Source organism: Chenopodium quinoa, unplaced genomic scaffold (assembly GCF_001683475.1).
Source record: "Chenopodium quinoa cultivar QQ74 unplaced genomic scaffold, ASM168347v1, whole genome shotgun sequence".
In the NCBI taxonomy this organism is placed as follows: Eukaryota; Viridiplantae; Streptophyta; class Magnoliopsida; order Caryophyllales; family Amaranthaceae; genus Chenopodium; species Chenopodium quinoa.
The window spans coordinates 712,078-723,264 of record NW_018745240.1 but is presented as its reverse complement, the minus strand read 5'-3'; the positions used below and the strand labels follow the sequence as shown (position 1 = coordinate 723,264).

General features: G+C 33.7%; 1 protein-coding gene across 1 annotated transcript; it reads left to right on the top strand.

Moving 5' to 3' along the window:
• Nucleotides 1-5,520: 5,520 nt before the first annotated feature.
• LOC110711120 (probable polyamine oxidase 4) lies at nucleotides 5,521-10,748 on the top strand. The gene is made up of 10 exons (XM_021889494.1): nucleotides 5,521-5,924; nucleotides 7,096-7,211; nucleotides 7,303-7,391; nucleotides 7,743-7,856; nucleotides 8,116-8,203; nucleotides 8,303-8,388; nucleotides 8,474-8,576; nucleotides 8,832-8,929; nucleotides 9,328-9,754; nucleotides 10,153-10,748. Exons 1-10 carry the CDS (start codon nucleotides 5,888-5,890, stop codon nucleotides 10,468-10,470), a joined length of 1,476 nt encoding a protein of 491 aa, XP_021745186.1. The 5' UTR covers nucleotides 5,521-5,887; the 3' UTR covers nucleotides 10,471-10,748.
• Nucleotides 10,749-11,187: the final 439 nt, after the last annotated feature.

Genomic DNA, 11,187 nt, shown 5'->3' with positions numbered 1-11,187 from the left:
AATGTAAGTATATCAAGGCTTTCTGATGGTAAACAAAATAAATTGATTGTTATTCATTATTTTATAAGATGTATGTTTTGTTTTATTTTACCTAATCTAATTATGTTACTTATCGTATTAAATTTTGTTAAACAACTTAATTGTAACTTAATATTAATTATTTTATATTTGAAGGGATTATGTCCATGCGCCAATTGAAAGGAAATTATTGGAAAAGTAAGGGTCTGTTCTCTTCAGCTTAATCTCAGTTCAGTTTTGTTCAGTTCCTAATTTCCCTCTCTCATAAAATATTCAGTTCAGTTCAGCTTCAATCAGTTCAGTTCACCTCAGCTCAGTTCAGTAAATCAGAACAGACCCTAAGTAAACTATAATGTTACAATAGTAGGGAAAAAAAATTATAGATTGTAAGAGATGTCTCAAATAATTTTTATTTTTTGTGTATTATAGTTTCTGGTAGAATATCTATATTATTATTGTAAAAATCATTTTAGTAGTGTATACATATAACTCTATTATTAAGACATATGATAATGAAATTTCATTATAAAGATTTAATTTTATTCAATTAGATTAATTTTAGTAATGCAACACTCTTGGTAGTATATATATATATTTCATTTAACTATTTAAAAATTTATAAAGTCATATCTTTTACTATTACTCCCACCGTCTTTATTTTAACCCTATTGTTTTGGGTTTACTTTATTAATTTTTCATTGTATAAAGTTGATACGGAGTAAAAGAATAATGGTGGTCTAAGTTATTGTTTGTGAAAGAAAAATAGTAATTCTATAACTATATATGTATAGTGGAACAACGTGTTTTCGTTATACAAACGAATCATAGGTTGAAAAAATACGAACAGGATTATGATTTTATTCTAATATCTATCATACTTATAATTTTCATATAACTAATATTAGTAAATTAAGGTCGCATTATAAGTTGCATAAAAATAAAACAAATTATCCGTTTTCTAACAAGCAAAATAATAAAAAAAAAATTATAGGGTTTAATTAAGAAAAACATCTTTTTTATGAGATTTATGCATCGCACGGGCTTTCATCTAGTAATAAAATAATAGTGGATCTTTACCAAAAAAGAAAAAGTGTTGTAATTATTATGAAACGGATAAAAATGAAAAGTGTTTCGTTAACTACGAAACGGAGTGAGTGAGGTTATACACCCCTTGGTCACCCCTTGCAGGCCTGCCACTTGGTGGCAGTAGATGTTGCAAACAACAACAGGACGAAGGACGAAGGAAGGAGTAATCTCTTCGTATTACAATTGGGTTTTGTTGTGTCATTATCAGTAGTTGGAATCAAATCTTGGAATTTCGGTTACTTTGGACTCTTTGGTCATACACTTCTACTACGTAGAAGATTCATAAGGCTTAAAAGCAACCTCAAGATAATATTTCGTGATTCATGAACAACTACAATACTTTAGAATAAAATAAAATTTGAATGAGATATTGTGGGCTTGGTAAGTACGAGTATGAGCTTGATTGATAATTGCAATAATTAAGCTATTTGTCGCGTCACATATGAATTGCATGTGACTGCTTTACCAGATTTTGTACGCAATTGTCACATGATACCCCTCTCGAATATTCTTTTTTTTTTCTTTTTTTTTTTTTCAATAAGCAGCCATTAATCTCTTCTTGTCTTCTTCATTTAGCTATTTTCTAAGAAAAGCACTTTTAATTGTATAAATTAGAATAAAATAGGACAAATAATTTCAACTAGACCCTCACTGATATAATTTTAAAGTCATAATAAAACTTTATTAGCGTTTGTTAATCATGCTTAGTGAGTTGTTACACCATCTATTAAAAATTCAGTTTAGCTACATTATTAAAAAATATATATTCGGCAACATTAGTAGTTTAGTACGAATGTACACTAACAAGTTTAGGATATATATGTTTTGAATATATTAGATATCAATCATATCATACTTGAATTAATATCTTAAACCTATGATGGGGAGATTTTCAATTTTTTTTTTGGAATAAATATACTCGATTATATAAATTAACTATTATCTTTATTTTTTATTATGTGTAACAAAAGAATATTTTATATTTCATAAATAATACTCGTTTTGAATTATTGTAAAAATAAGAAATGGAGGTAGGTATTGTCTAGAATATTTGTGAAATATGGAGTATTTCATCGATTTTTTTACTATTAACCAATATTTGTTCATTCATGATTAACTAAAATTGAACATGTTTAATTTTTTTTGTTTCTCATTTTTTTTAGGAACATTAATTTACTTTACCTTGCATGCACTTTTATACGCATATATATAATACCAATATATTAATGACCTACTTGCAATTTCTAAATAATTAGAGCTATATGCTAGCCATTGTGGAGATACATAAGTTGTAGCTAAGGCCAAACTATATAGCTCTATAGAGCTATGTAGTTGAAACTCCACCCAATGCACATATATTGATTTTTTTTATGTATTTGCTTTTTGTTTTTTTTTATATAGTTTATTTATTACAAAAGGAAGTAGCTTGCCATTGTAGAAGTTATAGCTTAAATCATGTAGCTTGGGGAATAATGATGTGACAACCCAAGCTCCATGTACAAGTAGCTAGTCATCGTGGATACTCTTAGAGTTCTATCAATTTATTAGTTTTGGGGGAATCAAATCATACTTTGCACCATTAATTTAACCCCTGTTTTAATGAGTCATTTGAAATGGGAATATGTGTTAGAATTAAATTTGATTTTGATCTACGTACAAAATGAGTAAACAGTATTTACTCATTTAGTATAGGAAAAATTGCTTTAAATAATACCACCTTTGACCCGTCTGCTAAAAACAAGTCGATCTTTTGATTATCTCTATATAATACCACCTTTGTAGGTTGTCCGCTTTAAACAAGTTATTAAACCTGCAACCTGAATAACCGGTTAAAATTTTTTTTTTTAATAAATTCATTTAACTGATTTTTATTTTTAAAATAAATGATTTTTTTTTTTTTTGAAATCAACCCCCTTCCCAACCCCCCATTTCACCGGAAACCATCACCCCCACTGACCCACCCCACCTGAAACCACCCCATCTTAGCCCCCATCTCCGTTTCCGATCCCCCTTCCCTTTTCCGTCATCATTTCCGGGCCCCTTTCCCCTTCCCGTCCTCATTTCTGGCCCTCCTTCACTTTTCCTTCTCCATTTTCGGCCCCCTTCCTCTTCCCTTCCCCATTTCCGGTGCCCCTCCCCTTCCCTTTCTCCATTTCCAATCCCCCCCTCTTCCCTTCCCCATTTCCGGCCCCCTACCACCTATCCCCTTCCCTGAAACCCTAACCAGTCGAAAATGATGGTGGTGTAAAGGGGAAAGGCTCGAAAGTGGGGACGATGAAGGGAGGGGTGATCGAATCTGTTACGGGGAGGAGAGGTGGGGGCTAAAATCGGGAACGGGGAAGGGAGGGGGCCCGAAATCGGGGTGGTGGTTCCCGGTGAAAGGGAAGCTAGGCAAAGGGGGGTTTAAATTTTTTTTTTAAATTTTATGTTTTGATGAGGGTGGGGTGGCTATGGATGCAAGGGGAGGGGGTAGGCTTTTCCGGCGCGAGGAGGAGGTTGTGGCGCCTGACGGCTGGGAAGAGGTGCTGGCACTGGCAGCCTGGCAGCCATGACAGGGAGGGGAAGGGGTGGTTGGTGGGGAAGGGGGAGGGGGTTATTTTTTTTTTAATAAAAATAATAATAATAATAATAATATTACCTATTAAAAATAAAATATTAAAAACAAAAAAACAAATTATATTTTTTTAACCCAATCAAACATTGACACGTGTCCCATATACCTATTAATCAAGTCAACAACAGGCCATAACTTGTCTAAAGCGGACAACCTACAAAGGTGGTATTATTTAGAGATAATCAAAAGGTGGAGTTATTTTTAGCGGACGGACCAAAGGTGGTATTATTTAAAGCAATTTTTTCCTTAGTATATGAGCATATGAAAACTTCTTTGTTCGTTGATGAGAAATTCACCTTACCTTAAGGTCACAACTAACAATGTTAAATCCTGACCTTCCAACTATGGTACTTGGGGGTGAGGATGCATTACGCTTATCCCTCACTTTCAAGTGCCTAAACCGATCTGATGCAACTCTATAAAATTAGGCCTTTCATTCGTATATATACACGATTTTTATTAACAAAAGTACTCTACTAAATCATCAATCTTCTGATAAAATAAAAGATCATATATGATCAACAAGTTTTCTCTTCATATAATTTATCAATCAAAATATATAAAGCAACATAATTTAACAAAAATATCAATTTCGCGGTTTACTTGGTTCTATTTATTGTCTGAGGTATAATTCTTTATCTTGGGAGGATGCCTCCGCTCGGTCAACCGTCTCTAGAATTGTGGTTAAGGGAACCCACCGGAGTCGTAGCGAAAGCTAGTCTTCAATGTACGGTCGAGGACTTACGAATACGAGTTTCCCGAGACAGTGACGCTGATGAGTACTTTGATATGAGGCGACTATGAACTTGTAATTCGTATCTTTCATATTATATTATTTGGTATGTGAAAATATGAAGCAACATAACTATTAACAGATATTAGCAGACTATGAACACATCGACTTACCAAGGCGAGTTTCACAAGGCAATGATCTATGATGCCAATGAGTACTTTAACGTAGTAGAATATAAAAACATTATAAATTATATAACACACTTATGAGTTACGTTACATTGTTACTTACATAGGTATACATTTTTTATTAATGAGTCTCTGTTCTTCTTTCCTTATTTTCAGTTATTTCAAGTCTAATTAGATCGAAAACATAACTTTGGGCTAACTTCGTGTTGAGTTGATTACCAATTTGAAGTTTTTGCGTCGAGATAATTTCAAATTATCATTTTCGGGTATCATTTTTAGGTGAAAATCGAGTGTCAGGTTAGAACTGTTTTCCTGAGTCTAGAGATTGCACACCTTACACATGCTCAAAACTACCCCTAGATTAATTTAATTTGATTCAATATCAGACCCTAAATCCAACATTTTACGAATCATATCAGATTTTAATTTATTATTTATCTGGTCGATTCAGATTCAATTGATAAGAATCCTCCCAAAGACCCAACAGACTATATACAACTACAGCTCTACAACTATACAACCGTACATGATACATGTGATATACTTTCATCTATACGACTATACTCTAACCAAAAGTATTTTAAAAAAAATATTGAAAGATATTTTGATGGCAAATTGGTAATAAAGTCAGTACTAATCATACACCAAAAAATAATCACATACCTAACTCAAATAATTTTATTATTTTTAATCCTCCTTCAAAAATAATACTCCATAAAAAAATAATTATTTAAATCAAACCAAAACCCGATAATTAGTTCGGTGACCTCATTTACGGCGGCCCTTATTATAAATTATAAAAACAAAAAACACACCCTATTCATTCAACCAAAACAAAATAATACCAGAACAAAGAAAAACAAAAAATCATTCAACAAACAAAGAAATATATAAAAAAAAAAAAAAAAAAAAAAAAAAACAAGAACAAAATAGATCAAATCAATTCAATTTCTATGCCATCAAAAACAGATCAATTGTTCGTAATTTTCATCTTCGAATTCAAATCCGAATGAGCTTGTTTGATAAACTTCGTTCTTCTCCTCCTAATATTCATAATTGCCGCCTTATTGCTGGCATTCTTCTTTTTCTTCTTTTTCATTCTTCTCAATTAATTTCCAATTTCTTGCTTCCTATAAAACCCTAATCTTACCTTTTTTCATTTATTTTTATCTTAATCTAATCTAAAGAAATTCAATCCAATCTTTTTTTGTTGTTTTTTTTGGATTTTAATTTGTTGAATTTCGTTCAATGGAGCATAATCAACCCGTCGATCATATTTTCAATGGTTTGTTTTCTCTCTCTTGATTTTTTTACGTTAGATTTTGTTGTTTTTGATCGATTTTTTTTTTTTTTTTGGTGGATTAGTTGTTGATGATGACTTATCCTAGTTTTTTGATTAATTTATTTGGTAATTTTTTATTTTGATGGAGCAAATCATGATTTTGTAATGCTGCTGATGATTTTGATTTGTGATTTAGTATATCAAATAATATGATATTATGAAATTCATGCAGAAATATTTTGGATGAATTTGGCGACGGATTAATTAATATTTTAAAAATATTTTTATCATTTGAATATAATACTTCGTATAAGCTATATGTTGATCAACTAGCTGGAATTGTACTTCTGAGAATCTGAAACTATGATTGGTGTAGCTCATTTAATATGCAATTGATTTATTTCCTTAAATCATGTTAATTTAATACTAATTTGGTTTTCTAGCCATTTATTTTTATTTTACAGTATGTTTTATTTTGTTTGTAATTATGTCCATTTATGGAATTTGGAGGTGGATGGGGGTGTTTTGACATTGATGCCAGTGGATTTCGAAATTCTGTTTTCGCTTAGTCGATTTTGATTCTTCTTTTGGGAGTAGATGATTGAGTCAGCTCTGTTTATTTTGGGAGTAAAAGATTGACTCAACTAAGGCTATTTTGGTACTAGATATTCACTCAGCTAAGCTAATTTTGATAGTGGATCATTGACATAGCTAGCTAAGCTATAAATGATTGGCTTAGCTAAGATGAATGGCGTTTTTTAAAGTAATTTTTATTTCTCCTTATAATTTAATGATAAGTGTTGTATGAAATTCGTATGTTTGATTTTTCGTTATGACACACGGAACGTTCGGGATTGGTCATAACTAAAGTTGTAGAACAATGTCGATAATAGAAAGTTCGGATTGTTGTCATAACTAAAGAATCAGAAGTTATATCTCAGGAGAGATAGGTTTATTGACAGTATTTCTAATAATCATAAACTTGAGTTAAGATACATGCTGTTGTATTAGTTTACCATAAAAAGAATTTTTTTTTTTTTGCATTGGTTATTATAGAGTCACTCGGAGCTACAATAGAAATGCTCCTTTATTTATTATCCGTCTTTTGCTTTCCTGTATTACCTTGGCATGTTTTAACTCATTTAATGACTCTTTTACTGGTGATTACCTGCAGCTGCGAGTGCTCAATGCATTGAGAGGCGGACCTGTGCAACTCCTACTGTCATTGTCATTGGTGGTGGTATCTCTGGAGTTGCTGCTGCTCGCTTTCTCACAAATGCGTCATTTAAGGTAACTTATTCTGTGCATAGTCTGTCATGCGTTTACTCTGGTGTCATCCCTCAGTCCTTTAGCTTACATTGTTTCCTGATATTTTTTTCAGGTGATTTTGTTGGAATCACGCGATAGACTTGGTGGCCGAATTCATACTGATTACTCGTTTGGCTGTCCCGTTGACATGGGGGCTTCATGGTTAGTTCCTTTTCTCCTCCTCTCTTCAGAATCTAACCTATTGTGCACTCCCCATAAATTATATTGACACTGCACCTGGCTTATATTTATTATAAACACCATAAATCTGAGCAGCAGATATTATAAGTTAAAGTTCCTGTATGCATTTTCAATATTTTACTCTATTTTGATAGTCTTTTTATTCTGTCTTCCTTATTCTGTCTTCCTTATGCTGTATTTTTTCGCAATGGTTTTTGTGCATTGCTTTAGCTGTACATCTAACCATCTAAGGAAGAAAAGTTATGAGCTTTCATTAAACATGTTACATGTACAAATGAGTGTATGACAGCCATTTTTTCAATGTACTTTCAGGCTACATGGTGTCTGCAATGAGAATCCACTGGCTCCATTAATATGTTCTTTGGGGCTTAAATTATATCGTACCAGTGGTGACAACTCTGTGATTTATGACCATGACCTCGACAGGTACTTTTTCTTTAAATAATTTTTGCCCTCTGCAAATGAGCAACTTGCTTTGACATGGTTTTGTGTCCACATTTTCTTTGGCCTTATTAGCAGTGCTATTTCAGAACACTTAGTTGCTTATTAGGATAAATGGCTTTTTAATGCAATACTGCAAGCATTGAGAATATTGCTGCATTATGTGGCCCCTGGTTTTTATTGCATTTTCGTGTCTATCTAGTCTTGTATAATTTGTTCTGAGGATGTGAACTTGTCTTCTCAGCTGTAGCCTCTTCACTAAGGATGGACAGCAGATTCCTCAGCAGTTGGTCATTGAAGTTGGTGAAATATTTAAAAATATTCTCAAGGAGGTTGGTTGCACAGTGATTAAATTTATGTTGATATTAGTCCTTTCCTGTCAATTTGATATAACTGCAAGGCACTGATTAAATGTTGTGTTGCATCTATAGACTGAGAAAATTAGGGATGCCCACAGTGCTGACATGTCTGTTCTTCAAGCTATTTCAATTGTGCTGGACTCGCATCCACATTTGAGGTAGGATTTAAAGAAATTAATTGATATGCAAAAATTATTTTTCATGTTAGAATTTTGTTCATGTATGTGAGCTCTACTTTTGCAGACAAGAAGGCCTGGCTCATGAAGTATTGCAGTGGTTCTTGTGTAGATTGGAAGCTTGGTTTGCTGCTGATGCAGATATGATATCCTTGAAAACTTGGGATCAGGTAATCTATTTTTCTGCAAGGGACATGCAATCGTGTATATAACTGCAGAGTAGTGGAAGGACTATCAACATTTTTACGTGACATAAAAGCTTAGTTTAACTCGTAGTCAATTAGATTCGCTTAACTTGGGTACTCTAACCTGGGTATAAGTTGTCAATAGCACCTTCTCTATGTAGGACTTTTAAATGCTTAGCTGTTATTCTCATATGGACATTTCTTTTCTGTCATGTTTTCTGACATGTTCGTCATGAGCAGGAGCAAGTTCTTTCTGGTGGTCATGGACTAATGACACAAGGTTATTACCCTTTGATAGATGCGCTTGCAAAGGACATTGACATACGGTTGAATCACAGGTATCTTTTTTGTACATTTAGTAACTTCGTAAAGGGACATAGTTAAATCAATCTTCTTAAGGTTTTTTTATATGAAAACCGTTTTTTTATATGAAAACCTGTATAGGCTACTAAAGCTAATTGACTTATCACCAGAACCAGTTTTTTTTTTCCTTCATCCCTCTTCTTCAACTTCTACCCCCCCCCCCCCTCCCCTTCCTATCTCTCAATATGTTTCCAACATTACTATTCGAACTCTTCAACACATACCCAAAAATGTTAATTATGAACTGGTATCCTGGAGACTCATTATATGATTTTAAATGTTGAATTAAGGAACTAGGAACTCTATTTAGGTGCAGAATATGAAAATCCATACTGAATTACTCACACTTTTTTATAATATGAATGCCAACTAGGGTTACAAAGATATCTAGTGGGCTTGACACAGTGAAGGTGACTGTGGACGATACTGAAATCATTGCCAATGCTGCAATCATTACAGTTCCTCTTGGTGTTCTGAAAGCCAACTTGATTAATTTTGAACCGAAGTTGCCAGATTGGAAGATATCTGCAATTTCAGATCTCGGCGTGGGAAATGAGAACAAGATTGCTTTGAGATTTTCTGATGTTTTTTGGCCGGATGTTGAATTGTTAGGAATGGTCGCTCCTAATTCTTTTACATGCGGTTATTTTCTTAATTTGCACAAGGCAACTGGACGCCCTGTCCTTGTCTATATGATTGCGGGAAGGTGTGCTTATGATCTTGAGAAGCTTTCAGATGAGGCAGCAGTAAATTTTGTGATGTTACAGCTCAAGAAAATGTTTCCGGATGCCACTCAGCCAGTAAGTTTTTTTTCATTCTGCTTTATTCACTACTTTCTATCTCCTTTTATATCTAAGGTTCTTTCTATGTGTGTCATCTAGTCCTAATTCGAGTACCTTTTGGCCGTGATGAGTATTAAAATGATCTGACTCTACTTCTGCCATGCATGGCCAGCGTCATCTATTTTCACACCTACAATATTCAATCAGGATGTATATTAGTGCAGCATTTTTTCATGTGTCCTTTAGGAAATACTTCGTATTCCTTAAATTTCTGTTCTTGATGCAATAACTTGATAAACGCTCGTACCAAATTTTAGTCCATGGATTTAACTGCCTTTGCTGATTTAACTTCTAGGTGATATGAATGAAATTTTGTTTAGTAAGTGTTCTTACTTCCGGTTTATTGATATTTTCAGGTCCAGTATCTTGTATCTCGTTGGGGAACAGACCCTCACTCTCTTGGTTGTTATTCGTATGACTTGGTGGGAAAGCCTACAGATGTATACGACAGACTAAGAGCACCAGTTGGTAGCCTCTTCTTTGGCGGTGAAGCGGTTAGTATGGAAGATCACCAAGGTTCTGTGCATGGAGCTTACTCTGCAGGAATAATGGCCGCTCAAAATTGTCAAAGCCATCTCTTAGAAAGACTTGGCAACATGGAAAAGTTCCACCTTATCCCTTGGAGGGAAGAAATTCATGATGCTTCTATTCCTCTACAAATTTCTAGAATGTAAACAACTAAACATGAGTATGGCAAACTTGACGGGGAACTTTGATGTTTTGTTGTTATGTTAACTTCGTTATAGACGTTCAGCAAATTGTTGAACTTTGTCTGTTTGTTCTCTTACTGATGTGATCTTTTCATGCTCACAAATACAAGAGTTTTAAATTGCACATCTGAAGAACTTCTAGTTTCCATCATCACATATATCTAGGTCCAGCCAACTTTAGTAAGTCCGAAACTTTTGTATACAACTGGTATATCAAATGCAATAAGGCCCTGTTCTATTAAGCTTCTGACAAGCAGATTATTATTATTAATGCATTATTATTATTATTATTATTATTATTATTATTATTATTATTATTATTATTATTATCTCAAAAAAGACAAAGTCATACAACCTACAAATAATTAGTAGGAAGCCAGGATACAATTTGGGCCCCCACTTCTCTAGCTATAACAAATCCTATTCTAGTGAAGATATGAGCAGCAGCACGTGTCCCAATGTCTTGAGTCTTCGAGAACTTCTGGATCCGCTTCAGCAATGCAACCGTCTCCTTCTCTAATTCCCCAAGTGTAGAGAAAGAGAAAGGAAGGAAACCATATCTGTTTCGGGGTTTTCTGTGTCCTTCGGCAGAGTTACAATTCCAAGACTGGATTGCGGGCGCCTGTACCTGCCTAACAACGGAGACTCCGGTTGGTGGGAGTTCTACCTCCAACGATCAAG

Excerpts from the sequence above, each read along its gene's own strand:
- LOC110711120 (XM_021889494.1), top strand. The coding sequence starts at position 5,888 with ATGGAGCATAATCAACCCGTCGATCATATTTTCAATG. Across the intron at positions 7,212-7,302 it reads TCACAAATGCGTCATTTAAG|GTGATTTTGTTGGAATCACG; the intron begins GTAACTTATTCT and ends TATTTTTTTCAG. Across the intron at positions 8,930-9,327 it reads GACATACGGTTGAATCACAG|GGTTACAAAGATATCTAGTG; the intron begins GTATCTTTTTTG and ends AATGCCAACTAG.